The following is a 17,929-nucleotide window of genomic DNA, read 5'->3' as shown; positions in this document are numbered from 1 at the left end:
CCGATCGATCAGAGCGCCACTAGTGAAAGGGCATGTTTCGAGACCTGTTCCATGTCTAAAGTGCCATGAGAAAAATGTGTTGCCCTATTTAAATAACATTGAATTGACTTGCCTTCAATTCTCATCACGTGGTTTGGTGCGAAGTTGTTATGCAGAACATGCGGTAGATGTTTCAAAAGAAAACTATCAGGAATTTCTGCAGGTACACAACTTTTTGAACAAAAATTGATCATATATTATATACAAATATAACAAACATCTTGTGGGATTTGTCTGTTGTTGACCATATTCAGACTGAGCCAATGAATTCATTCAAACGGCATAAAATGAAGGTTTGTAAAAATTGTGCGGCACAGATAAACCCACCTCACCCCTCAACACATGTATTCACACGAGTGTACATAATATATTACGTATAATATTAGATGGCAAACCTCTGAAGGCAATTTTTCACTTAATTCTTTAAATTGCAAATATATTTTCAACATTATTGGAGGCCAACTCAAACCTGTGATTGTGTAAATAGGAATATGTGTCTACTCTGTGTCCCTGTCCTCCCCCATAGCCTCCATCGGTGGTCATTCAAAAAGACGGGACGCGGCGTGGCTTTTCTGGCCCTTGGGCCATCATTCACCTGGGGGAAGGTCCGGGTCACTGGGGGCAGCCTGCTGCAGTCGGCGGGGCTTGCCGACAACCTTGGAATTCTCTGAGACGCTGCGACTCGTGGAACTAGACCCACTCTCATGGTCATCCTGATGAGATAAACAAAAACGCTCATGTGAAGCTGGACACTGACGTTTGATTTTTAATCACAGAAGCGATAGAATCTGGGTTCAAATCTTTTGTGATGAAAGCACAAGTTCTGACCAATTCATTATGTTGTTATTTTGTCATTGTGTACAATGGGTGCAAAGCAACAAAGACAGCACTTAGAGTTAATATGTGTAATGTGAGTTGCATTTAGCTGGCAGCAACCGAGCAGCACTGATTTTGAGTGTTTCTTTAGGTCACCATTAATCCCAAGCAGACCTTTCTCCCACTATAGGCCCTACAAATAAACAGTGGGCCTTGGATGAGTTGGGACCTTTGACTATATGTCATCGCTGAGTGAACGCAAGTCAGGAATGTAATCACATTATGAATGCATGTATAGTCATAATAGTGATAATAATAATAATAACAATAATAATAATAATAATAAATTTATACAGCACCGTTTGAAACATTGTTACAAGGCGCTTACTCCTTAGTAGAATTGATAGCATGAAAGACATTAAGATGAAATAGAGGAGAAGCGGGTCGAATGATGGATGGATGGATTTGCCACTTAATTGAGAGTTCTATTTGCTTTAGATTACATTCGGCACAATATATAGAGCACTTGCACAAACATGCAGGGCAGGGAGATTTGAAAGAATGACAGGCAAGCTCAATGGTGCGGTGAGTGGTTTAGGAATTTGGTAGCTTGTTCAAGGGCACCTCCACCATGTTCAGGAAACCTCCACTCCAAGCACACTGTTTTGCTTTTGGGGAGCCCCCAAACTAGTTCAGGGTTATAGGTTGCTGAGAAAAATATGTGTTCATTAATAAATGTTTAACCCTAAACCATTGTGGTTTAAAAAGACGGCGGCCACAAATATAGAAGCATGCCATCCTCTGACACCAACAGAATCATGAACCACAGAACTTACAAAGGTTATTAGAGCCTAGATTCTCCACATGTACAATGTTGAATTGAACATATTTGTCATACTTTAACTCATGTAAACATGCTACAAGGTTGTGAGACATTTTAAAAAATATAACAGGAGTGAAATGTTTCATGATAGAGGGGAAAAAAAGATTTCAACAATTGTAAAACATGAGACATTGGGAAAAGCTTGGAGGGCAGCGTGAGATAAGCACTGTGTATGGCATTGAGAGGTTACTGGAGATCTGCAACAATTTAACAGCCAATCTAGGTAGTAAAATGGCCAGCTACGCAAGACAAAGACAAGCAACATTCACATGTGCTTATTATGTATGCTGGGTCACTGAGGTCCTTTAAGTCTCACGTTTATCAGAACATTGAAAGCGATTTTAAAAAGCTATTGAAATTTGATTTCATTTGTTGTTGGAACTGAACCGCAGGGACACACGCCGTTTTTAAGAGTGAGTTCCTCGGACAGCATTACTGTATGCTGCCTCCGTAGTAAATGAGCTTACCACGGAAGGGCACAAAACAGGGAAAAAAGGGCTGGAAGGAACAAAGAAGGTACACGATGGGGACTGCGGTAAGGCTGGACAAGCAATGCCTGAACCCATATGAAGTCAGTCATTTAAGAAATAAACTCCTGTACAGATATCTTGGAAAGCTTTAAGACTACAAAGCAAGAAAGAACAGAGCCGCAAAAAAAAAAAAGAGCAGTGGGATTTAGCTATGAAAGTGGCATTGCCTAAAGGCAACGGGGGACCTCCTAGCCAGAGCGTAAGTGGGCACCAGCTGAGGGATAGAATACAGGAAGGCCAGACCTAACCTCTACCCCCTGCAGACATCTGGCTGAGTGAGAGACCCAGAGGCAGTGTTTTAAACATGTCTCTCAAGTGTTGACACTCATCTGAGCCTCTCGAAAATTAGCTGAACCCTGCTGCCACTGCTGGTTATCAGAAAGATTGTCTTTGGAGATAGTGTCAGAGGTTTCTTTGTATAAACATACAAAATATGAGACAGACATTCTCGACACATTTAACCTTTGTTACCTCTCATTAAATTTTTTTATTACTTCACAAGATACACTACATAGCTGTACACTGTCAAAGGTTTGCTGAACACATTGAAAGACCACAACAAATGTTTTCTGATCTGTGACTGTCATCCAAACCCTTTTTTAAAATAAAACCCCTTTTGCCCATATACATCAAATGACCAACGCTGCATCAAATTGACATGAAGAAAACGTTATTAATCCTGATGCAGGCAATTTATTCGTAGCTCCAACATCCAAAGGCCTATTCAGCCACAACAAACACTTAATAGGACAAGATCATAGAAGACTTGGAATTACTGGAAGCAAAGTTGCAATGTAACACAAGAATAATTTTTCAAAAAAAAACATCTAAAACAAGTCATACGATGAGTAAAAGAAAAGCAATTCATTTAAAGAGAGTGGTGTCACTGCGGAGCAAACACTCTCACGGTTACTGTTGTTTTTCCACTGTGAGTCGCTAGCAGACTCATGCTGACATCAACGTGACAAGGCCTGGAGATTGGAGGCCAAGCAGTGAAGGGCGAACCTCTTGGCATGATAAAATAAATGAAGGAAACCCAATAGTTCTTCATCAAAGACAGAACCCAGCCGGACAGCCCCCCCTCCCACCTGACATGAAGAGGCCCCATCTTCCATGTCAGTGTCGACAGGACTCCCTCTTGGGTGTACACCGACTGTGTCTTAACAACTAAATACTTGCCACCAAGTGATCTGCCAATATATTTTCGACTTTTGGCAGACTACTGACTGGCTGTGGTGATCCCTGATGGGACAAACCGAAGGTCGCCACAACATCATCACCGCCATGTGGACAAGGTGCCAGTCAATCACATGTTCAAATCAAAGTTTTACCATATAGTTACTGTTGATGGGGAAAAAAAGTGATATTGTTTTCAATTGAAGTGCATGAATGAACGAACCACAGAACTGGTCAACACATCCCTGATATGGGTCAAAAAAGGGGTTTGATAAATTTCTAGTGCATTTACAAGTGCACTTATCAAATACTGCAGTCATCCACATTTGGTTCTACAAATGTGAAGAAAATCATCCACTCGTCATTTATAACTAGCGAGGGACACACAGGCCGTCATATATTAGCTACATAGAAGTACTTGAACTCCGCTGTGTCTACGCTCTCTTGAACACTAACAACACACACGCTCACAAAATGGTTTGCAGCTGGCACAGAAAAACCGACTGTGATTGTTTCAGTAATGTCGGTTATCTAATGTCAGTATGTGGCCTCTTTCTCTTCACTTCTCGTGGACCTTGTGGGGCAGCTTAACTCATCGACGACAAACCCATTGGAATGCAAGTGGAGTGAAACAGAGCTCATCGCATTTGAATCAAATTACACTTTTTTTAATGTTCCTTGGCTTCAAACCCATCTGTAAGATTACCCCAAAGAAAGCCCCTAATGGGTTTTTAATGAAACAGTCACAAAGTCTGATAGACATTACACAACAATTTAAGATAGGTGTTTAATTTTCCCCTTCAAACATGTTTGGCAAAAGAAAGACCACTGTCAGCTAAAGTGATAGGGAAACATCTATCAACTTTCTATTGCTTATCCCTATTAGGGCAGCGGATAACTGGAGCCTATATTCAAGCGTGACCAGAGATAAATCACAAGTCCATGTTCGACTGCAGTTCTGACAAAGAGATATACAAGCCATTCACGCTTAACACTCACTCAGATTACACAGAGAAAAGTCACACAAGCCTAGGGTGAACATGCAAACTCCAATTAGATATGCAAAACGGAGACTCAAACATGAGCACATTTAGGGCATTAAAAAACAAGGGCTTGGAAGGGAGCATACAACACATTTTTTTACAATTCAAAACCATTCCCAGGTGTCTTAACGTGTGGCATGATTTTGCCAAAATACCGAAAGGATTAAGATTTACAGTGTGATCTGACCATGGAGTGAAAGTGGTGGATCTTTGCTCAGCCAAGCTGCTAAATCATCGGCGCAGAAACTCGGTGTAATGCCACTGTTAAGTCACAGTGGGGCTAAATTCCCAAGGGCTTGCTCACAAGGGCATTCCCACAAATAGGCAGTTAAAAGATTTGGTTGGGTTGGTAGGTGGCATGAATTTTGCATTTGATGAGTGGATAGGGACTCTTGAGCCCAAACTATTCCTATCTACGCGATTACAAAGTAAATGTTTCATCGCCCATTTAAGATCATAGCATTGCAAATTGAAACATGATATCCTTCGGAAAAGAAGAAATAGTAATCAAGTAGTCGTGATGTTTCAATGTTAGTCACATTTCTTTCCTATTAGTGAACCGCACACCCCTGGCTGTACCATGAACAGAAAATAGAAATTATTGCTAAGAGGACAACAAGTCAGCAAGTACAGAAAAGTGGAAGGGAGAAAGAGACGGAGACTGAGATAGAATGAGAAAATAGGACAGCATTTTTCCGGATTTAGATCTAAAAGCCTCTGGTCTGTCAGATGTCTCCATCAACTAACCACAAGCCGAGCCTGAGCATGAGAGGCATGCTGCTTGTGCCAGCACGGCCATCCCTTAATGCTGATTATTGCAACGTGTTATATACAGTAGTATAACAGTCCACACATAACCTTGACATATACACAGACACATACATCTTTGTCAAATCAACCACAACCCGCAATGGGAAATTCCAAAATGCAGGGCAACTTGATTCCTAATCCAAATAACAACAAAGTTTCTTACCGCGTGCAAATCAAACGCATACTTTACCCAATCAAAGGAACTTCAAAATATTTATAACTAATAATGACATAAAACACACTATAGACTACAGTATATTCACAACAGTGGTGGTCGCTCTTTCTTCCATTCGGTCATTATTGTATACACTGCTTTAAGCACGTAATAAAAGGCATGAGCATCTCTTGAACAACATATCCACCGCCAAGAACAATACAAGCAATGGCCGAGGCTACTTTGACAACTTAATTGCACATGTGAGGTACAGCTGGAAGGCAGGCACGGCAAAGTCGTAAGTGTTCTTGGAGAGTATCAGTGTTCTAAGACCAGCAAATCAAACAGAAAGAAATGAGAGAAGACTTTTCATCCAAGTTGATAAATATCAATTCCAAATTGTTGGAGGATTTAGCATGCAAAGCTTCATGTTTGCATAGCTTCCATACACCAGGTTCTAATACAACTCACGTCCTGTTAAGAGTGCGAACTGGCTTCAGAAATGGAAAATTGTCATACTTCGTAAACAAAACATTTCAATTGTGTTCTTGAAACATCTTGGATCTGTCAACCAGTCATTGTCCAGCGTGTCTTAGTGTTGTCATACTAATGCCATATTTTCCGGACTATGAGCCGCTACTTTTTGCCACGCTTTGAACCCTGCGGCTTTTAATGTGAAGTGGTTTATTTAAGAATTTTTATTGATGAGCGTCAAGCCACCAATAGATTTACCCAAAGACTCATCACATCTGACCAATGAAATAATAGAATATGCCACAGTTGACCAGTGAAACTATCCCGAGTCTTCCATCATACTGAATATTCATCAGCCATTTGTGTCTGGAGTTTGCACATGGGCTGCTTGAAATGCGGAGGTCTGTGTACATTTGCAGCACACAACGGTGGAAAAGCGAATATAGACATAGTAGAGCGAAAATAAGCATCTTAAATTGAGTTTAATGAGCATAGGGAATGAGTGCCATAAATGCACCCATCTCTGCAATGCAATTCCGTTTTGGTGACCCACACCATTGCTGGCAATTGTTAACAGCCACGAACGGCTAGCCACGGAAGACAGCATTTTGAGCCACGAAGTGACATCCCCTGCATCTCCCAAACACGTAACAAATGGCTTTCCAAAGGTTACACTACCTTGGACTGATGTGCACTGCTGCCTGATGAAGCTTATCAACGAATTAGCCTCGTGTGACGAAAGCGACTGAGAAATGTTCAGGGACAACTCTGTTTAACTCGCTGCGTTTGACGTTGGGGGAAGAAAACGCCTCTACCGATGTTTAAAAAAATAAAAACATTAAAAAATCCACCAGGCTGCAAAGTGGTCACTTGGTGAGCACGTCGGCCTCACAGTGCAGAGGTGCAGGGTTCTATTCCAGCTCCAGCCTTCCTGTTTAGAGTTTACATGTTCTCCCCGTGTCTGCGTGGGTTTTCTCCGGGTACTTAGGTTTCCTCCCACGTTCCAAAAACACGCTTGGTAGGTTAATGAAACACATTAAATTGTCCCTAGGTGTGAGTGTGACCTGCGATTGGCTAGCAACCAGTTCAGGGTGTCCCCTGCCTACTGCCCGAAAACAGCTGGGACTGGGAGAGGCTCCAGCACGTCCACCATCCTCGTGAGGATAAGCGGATTAGAAAATGGATGGATGAATAAAAATCAACCTACGTGACCTCTTTCTTTGCAAATATCACGGCTATTAATATGAAGCGGACAATGTATGTACAAATGTGGTTTTATGGCTAAAGTTAGCTGTCGCAGCTTTTCATCTGGTGTGTTTTGTAGTCTGGAAATTATGAGACATGCAAGTACATTTACAGAGCTTTATAAGCATTTCAACATATTTGACAATACGTGTTGTGAATTCAAATAAGGAAACTTAAAAGTCAAAATCGAGTGTATGTGCAAGGGCCTGGCAGGCAAGTAATAGGCTCCACAGAGGAATTGCTACAGTCCGGAAGGGCTGAAAGCAAGGATTAAGCTGAGCAGTGGCAGCATCCTGTCCAGAGTGTATTGATCACCACTTGACTCAATGGATGGAGGAAGCCGCTGGGCTTATTTTTTTTTTTTTTTTTTGCCTGGCTCCTTTCCTGTGTCTGAGGAGCAACAGTAACATCATCTCACCAGAAACCCAAAACTTCATTAAACCTCAAAGACAAAGAGCAGTGTTGCACCACAATTAGCTGACTCAAAGGCAATGGCAGCTAAGTACGATGTTTTCTGGTAGAATGACACGCTGCCTCGTATTCATTGCTGCATATGCTTTAAATCAGTCTGGAATGCCAACCTGCCCAGAGCAATGGGTCACCCTGGAGTTGTTACAACTTAAATCAGGGAGAAACTGATAAAGCACAATTGATTATGTTTTCTAAGCTGTTACATTTATGCCAGAAAACATTTGTTAAACTTTGACACTTTCCAAGGAAAACAATAACTTACTGATCTATGAGCATCATTACAACATTAAATTCAAGGTTATATATAGGTGATATTTTTCTCAAAAGGCAGTCTTGTGAAAACTCTCCACATATTTTCAATTTGATTTTGGCATGCCTAAACAAAAATAGCAAAATTGTCTGTCAGTTTGTCTCTCTCGATTTAATCACAAGATGTTGAATTGTAGGAATGGGGAAGCTTCAAAGGTCCATGTTCTCAGCTTCTGACTCCTCTTCCCTGAAGACAAAGCCGAGCTTAACTGATGGTCAGATGGATTTATAGTGCAATCTCTGTGAGCCATTTGTTGCCTGAAAGCAGGAGAATCAAAGACTAGATTTCCGGATGGTAACAGGACAGAGATTAACCCGTTTTTACTCTCTGATTGCAAAGTCCCACGGGCTGTTTTCTTCTACTCGTTTCACTTTGTCTTTTGTCTTTTATGCTCCTTGTAAGTGGAGATTTACAAGCACAAATAGACTTGGTCTTGTTCTGTCAAGGGAGATGACTAACACTACACAGTAAAAGGTAATTATGCAGTATTTGATGATTTCACTTCCAAAATCAAAAGATCAAATATAAACGGGTGGCAAAAAGAGAAATATATAGATAGAAATATTTTATTTACAAACTAACATGACGTGCCCCTGAGCAAGTTGTAGATTCAGTGCGTTAGCTCAAGAGCACCTCGACGGTGCTCAGGAAGCAGACTAGAATCTCTCAGTCACAGTCAATTTCAACATTTTTTGGTCTACGGTATATATTATATTATCTTTGCCATTTTTTTTTTTTTTATTCGAAGGAAATGGATCGCATTATTACCAATTACGTTAGTTGGATACTATCTAATATTTCTATAGATTAAAAGACTTTGGAAGGAATTCAACTTAAGAAAAGGCTCTGGAATAGCGAGAGCATGTTGAGAGGCACCTCCCCAAATCTTCTTGAAGCAATGCATCAATCAGAGTGTCTACAGCAGTGGCAAATGCACTCAGCAGTGCTAAACCTCCCACATGAGGCTAAGACAGAGCCAAGAACCAGAAAAACGTTACTCGGCAAAGGCTTATCTTTGTCTTGTAAAGAAATATAGATTGCTTGGGAGTGTTATCATCCACCGCAACTGCTGTGAAGCCAGAATCTCTGCTGATAACACCTCAACTTTAATATCAGGAGAAGTTTTCTAAGCCGTCAAGAAAATTTAAAAAAAAAGGAGGGGGGGGGGGTGCAGTAAATTTGCTCAGCTTCCTTTCAGTATGGTCAATTTATATTGTGTGGTGAAAATACAAACAAATACCAAAAAAAAAAAAAAAACAATATCCAAAAGCTATATACCACCTGATCTGAAGACCAAAACTCACAAGACAGTAACTCCCCTGCTATTTGCGTGGAATTGGGACCAACTAGTGTCCCAGCGGAACTTAGCAAACATTGACCCTCTCCTCCAAAAAGGTTTAGAAATGCCTATAATAGTTCAAAACATAAATTATACCCAAAACTATGATCCCGTAACAGTTTAATTTCATCAATCTCATCTCGTAACCTGAAACCTAAATGGCTTGCAGATTATTTAAATGCACCTAAAGTGCGCGTGTAAATACAGCGACAAACACACTCTGAATTTCTCCTGCTTTCCAGGCTAAACTTAGCTCCCGACATACAAAACTCGTCTCTCAGTCAAGATGGGTCACTTCAACTTAGCAGAGTTTTTTTAAGAATCAATGGATGCACGGATACTTTCCTATCCTTCCAGCAGCTGGCTCAAACATGGAGTCTCATATGTCGCTTAAATAGAAAATGAGAACTCAGAAATCAGAACTTGCAAGATACCCAAAACAAGAGCCCGGTACAGCTGAGCTATACCACTGACAAGCCAACAAAGAGCAAATAAATATGTGCCGTGGATAGTGTGAATTTTAGGGCAACATAAACGTAACGTTTCACTCACATTGCAATGTCTTAACCATGCGGCTGCCGAGGCGCTGTTACTCACAGGTTAAAAAAAAAAAAGTCACTTTCTTATTTGAAATGTGCATCTGCCAGTGTCATTTCCTAGAAAATTAGGGTTCAGTGTTACTTGAAAATTGGTCTGAAACTCAGATTGTTGTCCAGCCTTTTTTTTTTCCAGGCAACAAAACACAGTTTCAACTAAAATACAGACCTGATGTGTTTTCGTCTTTTTAGTGGATATTTAAATGACGGGTGTTCTTTTTTTATGTGAACTGTTTCAAGAGTTAGATGTGTGTTTAAAAAGTAATTTATGATTTTGTGTTTTGAAAGAAACATTTATTCTTGTTGATGCATTTTGGCCTTTAATACAGTGTTTCCCAATATTTGCTGTTTTGTGTACTCCCAAATTCTTTCATCATGCTGTGAGTATCCCCTAACCCATACAGGGTGATGATTTTTCAAAAGTGGAACGTAACACAACTGATCATGATATGAAAATCTATTTAGTTTGTCTTGTTAGATAATAGCATTTATTTGTCAGCCGGTGTCTTCTTTTTAACTCAAACAAAAAATAAATACATTATATAAATTTTAAAAATATGAAATCAAACTAAATAATAATCATGCCTTTCTTATACTATATACAACTCTTACAATATGTATCACAAAAAAACAGGCGTTCACTGGAATAAGTCCCCTGTAAGGAAGCACTTAAACTTCAATTATCAGGAAGAAAACACTTCCCCAGGGAAACACGTTTTAGTGCGCACATATCATTTTATTGACGGACTTATGAAATGACTGAGAATAATTACTTATCATCTTGGAAATAAAATATTACGTCACCGTGTACTCCTTTGCAATGTGGCCGCGTGCCCATAAGCTTGCATACCTCCTGAGATACGTGTACCTCTTGTTGGGAAACCAGAATAGGATCAACAGAGTGTCATTCAGATATTTTTTTTAATGGAAAAGAAAATATATTTGGGAAACCACAAATGTTTGTGAAAAGGTATTTTTGACAGGTCCGCTATGCATTGGCATGGTCACCAAATGTTTAGCACATCAACCTCATAGTTCAGAGGTTGGGGGTTCAAAACCGGCCTCCAGCCCTCCTGTGTGGAGTTTGCATGTTCTCCCCATGCCTGAGTAAATTTTCTCCGAGCACCTCCCACATTCCAAAAACATGCATGGTATGTTAATTGTAAACACAAAATTGTCCGAAGGTGACGGTTTGACTGTGAATGGTTGTTGTGCTGTGCAATTGGTTGGCGACCAATTTAGGAAACCCTCCTCTTGCCCAAAGTCGGCTGGGATAAACTCCGGCACAGACCATGTGTAAAATGAATTACTAATTCAAAAGATACATTAGATCATACAGTATTTCCATTGCTTATACTGCTTCAGTAATTCAGATAAATAAATGTATAATACAAACATAAAGGACCGTTGTAATATTTTTGTATATCTATTGTATGAGCAGTGACAGTTGCAGTAGACATTCTTATGTTGTTTAATAACAGGTTCCCTTGTGTCTCTTTTCTCCTCTGGAAGAAAAGATGAACAGTATGCATAATTCTGATTCAGATTGTTTGTAGAGTCTGCCTGATAAGATTATTTTTCATTTTGCATTCCCTGCACAATCTTTCAACTTTAAATTATGTCCAAATTTTGCTTTGTTTTTTGATGCTCATTTTTTTTCTTTCACCTGCTGCGTGTAGTCACCACAAAGCTATCCCACCTCATGCTCATCTTCCCCCTTCTGCTAAGAGGGGAGGGACAGACATCGCCACACATTTTGACGAAAATGCATATGGGCTGAACAGGAAAAGAAGAGCAGCAACAACAAATTTTCCTCCAATCAAGAGACGGCTCCCATTGTTAACTATAAAGAGAATGCTCTTTATACTATCAGAACCTGATCATTCGCAACCAACACATCAATAGTAGTAGCTAATGTAAATTCCTTAAGATGGAAGAACATCTGCTCCAAGTCTGGCCTTACTCCAAATTTTGTCTCATGGGTGTACGTACCTCTGAATAATTTGTCCAAAACTCATTTGTAATTCCCCCCAGACACTCCTGAAAAAAAAAAAAATCTTTCGGCAGTGACTATTTAATAATAAAATAAAAATAAAAGAAGAAATAAATCTCCAACAAATAGTTGTTTTGAAAATTTGCACTGCACAATTTCTGTGCTGGTGGATGACCTTCAACTCTCGTTGACTACTAAAAGCCAAGTTTCAATTTCCTTGGTTCTGGAAACCTGATCCAACATGCAGTAGCCACGGGCACTGTATGATATTTCCCCTTAATTTTGAGCAGCTAAAACTCATGTGTTACAAATCTTTTTGCCACAACCTATATAATTAGCTGAAATTGACTTGCCTTGAAATGTGTTTCTTCTGGGACATCTGGCCTGAAAACTCCAACTTCCCCAAAAGACATAGTACTGGCTTTCAAATGTACTTTGCAAACTTGCATGAATGGCAAAGGTTTCACCAAGCAATTCACCAAAAATACAGAAAGGTGTGAGAAGTCAAAGCTGTTACAACCAAATAAAATGAAATAAACCTTTCTTGTCTGACAAATATTTAATGATGCTATAAAAAGCAGAATTCAAAATGACATGTTCATTTCCAACAATATAGATCATTCTTCTGTCACTTGGGCTACAATCACATTGCAGGGCATGATGCCCATTTTTTTTTTGTTCAATCCAATCTTTTGATTTAGTCATTCACCTTACAAAAACAAAAAGCAGCTTTAAAGTGAGACATATGCGCACAAAACATGACGTCACACGGCACAGCGTTTATGGAAGTAACGAAGGCCACGCAAGTCGGTCCCAGTCCTGTCACATTTGTGGCCAATTCAAGAAAATTGTGCCTGAGATTTGTATAAACATGTAGCGATTTCAAGCAAGCTGTAAGCTCCCTTGATTCACCAGCTTTGGAGAGATACAGACCCGTTATGCCGGTCTCATACTCAAAACAGATATCTGGTGTGGGTCGCCAATCTCTTAAGTTCCTGATTGGCGTAACGAATGTTCCCTGAACCAACTGTGCATAAACAATGAGGCAGTACAAAAAGAGCACTGATGTGCATGGTTGCCCCGGCTAGGGTTAATTAATGCTACATGGCTATTATTCACGCTACTATAAACTGCTGCGCCTCATTAATAAATCAGAAAGAATTCCATGTGCCTAAGAACCAATGAGACACCCACATGTGAACCAAACTGTTTAAAAGGGTTTCAAAAGCCATTCTGTGCTTAGTGTTGGTGTGTATGTGAGTGAGTGAACAGGTTGACTAACAGAAGAGGCGACGAAGCAGCATGAGTGAATGTTGATGACGTATGTAAAACACGCACGTAAATAAACATGAAAAAACGATTGTGTACAAAAAACTTTTTGTTTTCTAATGGAGAGATAATTCGGTGTAATCATTATCATGACAGGCCTACGATACTCTTTACTCTAATAATTAGGATTTTTTTTCATATACTAAATTTTAAGAGCATACCCACCATGGTGTTGATGTGCATGCATATTTAATAAAAAAAACCTGTAACAGACAAAAACTGAAATACAATCTCTGAATTTGGGAAATCACAAGTCCAAATTAAGGTCCGAATGAGTTGGGAACTATCCAAGATGACTTTGGGCAAGAGGTGGGGTACACCCTGGACCAGTCACTAGCCAATCGCAGACCACATATACTAACCATTCTCTCAAATTCACACATACGGAGAAGGCTTCAGTCAGCTCAACATTCATGTTCGACAGGCAGAACAGGCAAACTCTACACAGGAAGGCAGCAGTCAAGACTTGAAACCCCAAACCTCAGACCTGTGAAGTAGACATGCTAACCACAAGGGCGCCGAGATGCCCACAGAATTTACAACTCAAAACAAGTCTTTGAATTTGTTGGTTCCTTTATCTCAGACAGGTTTTTTTAAGGTTATTTACCTGACATGTTCCAACGGAAGTCTGAGATAAAGGAACCAACAAGTTCAATTAGAAGTAAGAGATAGAATTAGCTTATTTTAAGTTAAAGAAGAGTCTTGTTCATGTTGGAAACAAACCTGGTCTCCATCCCTCAGCTTTAGAATGCACTCCATGGTATTGATGGTGATGACGACAGGCTCAGAGCCCAGCTTGGTCCAGGGAACGTGAATACGCAGCTCATGGATATGACCACTCATGAATGTAAAAGGAAGCTTCAATTCCTACAAATGACAAACAAAATACAGTCGCTTTATAAAATGGGTGTACTTTTACTTTTTGTTGAATCAATATCAGAACATTTACATCAATGTTGAATCAAATCACAACCTGAAAAATGTCAACCGTATTGAATTTCAACCGAGATAGGATTATTTCACTACTCAAACATTAACACTGTTAGTAAGGCCGTGATACGAAAACACGGTTATTCACAACACTGTTGCTGGAAAACAAAATGTGAACAGACTGAGAACAATATAGGACTAAACTGTGGGGATAGAGTATTCAAGTGTTCTACACCGGCGGTCCCCAACCGCCGGGCCATGGACCGGTAACGGTCCGTGGATCATTTGGTACCGGGCCGCACATTAAGAATAACAACTTTACTTTCGTTTTATTCATTTTGGAACCTGAAAGATGTTTTATTTTGAAAAATTACCGGATTCTCTGTTACATCCGTCTATAGTATGTCACTCTTGACACAGGTCAAGGCAAGCTTCACGATCACGTGATAGGTGACCGCTAAAATGAAACCCAGGAGCTACCAACATTAGTAAAAAACAAACATCTTTGGAAAGTTTCTTTGGGAAGGGGAAAAGGCCCAGGCAGGAGACAGAAAAGGAGCCAACGACTTTCAAGAAAAAGAAGGCTACATTTAATAGACAGTATCAGAAGACCTATTTGGATTTATCTCAACGGGAGATTCCCACGCACCAAGCCCACTCTACATAATGTGCGACGATGGTGAGTCATATTTTTCATGCACTTTGTATTTGTAGTGGATCTTATTTTGAAAGCACGTTTAAACATTACCATAGCGACCAGAGAGTGTTGCGACCAGATAGGACATTTCGTGTTTATTATTATGTTTGAAAAATACAACAGTTATCATGCAGGTCATACCATATTATTTTGTTGTATTTATCCGGCCTTAAAGGTCGGTCCCTGAAAATTTTGACGGACATTAAACCGGTCCATGGGGCAAAAAAGGTTGTTCTTAACCATTTGAGTTTTGTTTCTTCACCCCTGTCCAAAACAGGGCCCAGTGACGCACTTGGGCCTCCTTCATTCACATCAGCCGTTATCGGGCACCACTGCTATGTGAGTTTAGCCTACACCTCTAAAATGCAGTTACAACTTCGGATAGTCCGCTGTCATGTCTACTTTAGAATGCCTCACTGCCAGCCATAAATATGTGCACGTCATGGTGAGAAAGACAAAAGCACCAGGGGGGAGTAAAAAAAAAAAAAAAACAATTTTTTTTGAAAAGTCCAACTGTAAAGGCCATCATGTGGACTGAGTCTTTGTTTTAGCCTGGCCACTTCAGAGTGCCTCGTTGCAGCGTGGAAAGAACATGTGACGTCAAAATGGGACAAGTTCCAGCCTGTGGAGGGAGACGTCAACTAGATATTTAATCACAGCTCGAACATGGAGTTATGCAAATGCATAAGAAAGATGCTAGATGAAGAAATCAATTTTCCGGTGATAGCAGTGGCATTCAGCCGCCACACCCACAGTGTCCAAGAACAAAGACAGAGGCGTGATATTACATAATTTTGAAACCTAATTTTATATTCTGACCAATGTTTTTTAAATCATTCAAACATACCACGTTTGTAACAATATTCTTCTTTGTGGTGACATTTATTTTCACTTCAACAGGACTCAAATGAAATAACTACCATTCCAATACATCTAGGCTTCAGAGTGTAGAATGACAAAAGGTTCAAGACAGCAGAGGTCACATACTACAAAAAGTACCTGTTCAAGCACATCCAGCTTCAGGTCCAACTTGCTGAGCACGACATCTCCTCCCCAGAGAGACAGCTGCAAGTCAGATGGCTTCAGATTCTTTATGTACTTGTTTACATAGCTCATCAGGAGAGGTGTGACATAGGACTCCAACATCTTGTCCCTCTTCTATAAACCAGTTGTGAAAGAAAGCAAAATACTGTTATTTGATGTATTGTTCCTTTCGAATTTTGCCTGTTTTTAATACAAAAGCTAAGTGGTAATAATTATTCACAAATTGATCACAAGGGCAGAGTCGTGCATTTCACAGTTTAGCTATCATGTAACTGCGATATTGCCGTCAGTACTGATGACTGAAATCAACCGATGTAATGATAAAGTTCGCTCAATTGTGGAAGCTGTTTTCAAGGGGCTCTGTGAATGTTATCGGCGATATTTTCTTGCAATGTATCGCTAACAAATACGGCACTGTTCAAACTTAAATGAATTAAAAGTTCCATTATGTGTGTGCACACCGGTCCAACGACTTCGCGTGCATGCATGACAGCATGATACGTTGATATTTAGACAAAGTAGGGACAGAAAGGGTAGTCCCTTGGCAAAGGTTGTCATTACTATGAATTTGACTATTTTTTATACCTGATTATGACCATTTAGTACCGGTGTTAGCTTGTTTGCAAACATACATTCACACTTTGCACATAAGACTGGAGTGAAACAGTTAAAAGATAGCCACCGGTGCGTTTTACTTGCGCACAGGCGTGTGCAACTGCATTTTTATCCCCACTTGATACAGTAGGGTCAGACAGAAAACTTACTTGGGTGTGTGTTTAGCCTAGCTATGAACTGTCACCATTGGAAGCATCCAGCTCGCCTGCTGCGAGACAGAGTAGCTAAGCTAAAGCTCCGAAGAAGTCCTCGTAACTTCGTCTCCACGAAGCTAAACAGCAGACACGCCTGACAAAAACATGCTCTCACGCGACTCAATCTGCGATTCTGTGGCTATTGAATTTGTATTTACAGTGACGATTTCATTGCATTGTCAGACGCAAGCTGCAGTTATCTACAGCTCCAGAGTCAGCGTCACCGGTAAACACCATTACGACTTCCGCATGTCTGGTGTGGCCTTTAAGTCTGCTGGTAAAACTGAGTTTCTGCCACTTTGCTCGCGGCTGCATTTCGTTGAAATGACTTTTCATGATACAATACACTGTACTGAATGTCCAACAGTGAGTTTCCATTTAGACCTGAATGAATGAACCTACCTACCAAGCAAATTATTGGGGATGTAAGAGTTATTCATCCAACTGGGTTATACATAATACGTCAGCAACCGGTTTTGCTTTTTTATAATGGGCGTTTCGACACTTTCGCGATTAAATTGAATATTCAAGAAGGGAGGCGTAATTTTACCTAATAGATTAAGATTTTCCACTCTGGCCATATTAGAAGCACACATCTGCCAAACTAGGGCGGTGAGAAAGGACGTCATACACACAATACGCGCATCTCTCTTCAGGTATTTTGATAATATTATCTTCCTATCCAGTTGTAGTTGTCCCGTCGCTTATTTAGGTCGCAGATTCCTTGGTCAGCACAAACTACATTAAAACACCGTGGACTTTTTGCGTAATTGATGTCTGATGTATTTCTCTACCTTTGAGTGTGCACAAATCAGCGCAAGATAGTCATGTTTCTGTCGGATGATATAGATACAGCTTTGAATAATGCAAATTATCTTGCCTATTTATATAAGCAATGGGAAAGCCCAAATTTGTAGCTATTCTTGCTGGAATAATTTTCCCGAACGTGCAGTGATTAACTCTGTTTTGAGGTTGTAAATATGACAGTTGTTCATCAACTAGAACATGGCTTTGGAAGTCCATTTCTCAAAATTAAGTTTTACAGGATACATATATTTTTGCTTTGCTTTACTATCTTTTTTGGTCTATATATGTAGAATGAAACACGTTGAAACAGAAATTGGTCTCAAATAGTATTGTTTTTATGGGTATTTGAGAGGTGGTGCACGAAAGGAAAATGGTTCATTTGAATAATATGTGAAAGTCTATCTTTATATACTGAAACCCTTCGTATCATATAT

General features: G+C 40.0%; 1 protein-coding gene across 1 annotated transcript in view; it reads right to left on the bottom strand.

Annotated features, from left to right (window-relative positions):
- Positions 1–16,944, bottom strand: part of vps13b (vacuolar protein sorting 13 homolog B) — a 343,085-nt gene extending 326,141 nt beyond the window's left edge. The window contains exons 1-4 of the mRNA XM_019856211.1: positions 16,644–16,944; positions 15,835–15,993; positions 13,932–14,075; positions 635–752 (exon numbers count right to left, since the gene is read on the bottom strand). Of these exons, the coding sequence (XP_019711770.1) occupies positions 635–752; positions 13,932–14,075; positions 15,835–15,981 (409 nt within the window). The 5' untranslated portion in view covers positions 15,982–15,993; positions 16,644–16,944. The remainder of the gene's footprint in view (positions 1–634; positions 753–13,931; positions 14,076–15,834; positions 15,994–16,643) is intronic.
- Between the last annotated feature and the right edge of the window lie 985 nt (positions 16,945–17,929).

The sequence above is a fragment of the Hippocampus comes genome, unplaced genomic scaffold (assembly GCF_001891065.2).
Source record: "Hippocampus comes isolate QL1 unplaced genomic scaffold, H_comes_QL1_v1.1 scaffold327, whole genome shotgun sequence".
Lineage (NCBI taxonomy): Eukaryota > Metazoa > Chordata > Actinopteri > Syngnathiformes > Syngnathidae > Hippocampus > Hippocampus comes.
Note: the sequence above shows the minus strand (reverse complement) of the source record. Positions and strands in the feature narration are given on the sequence as shown.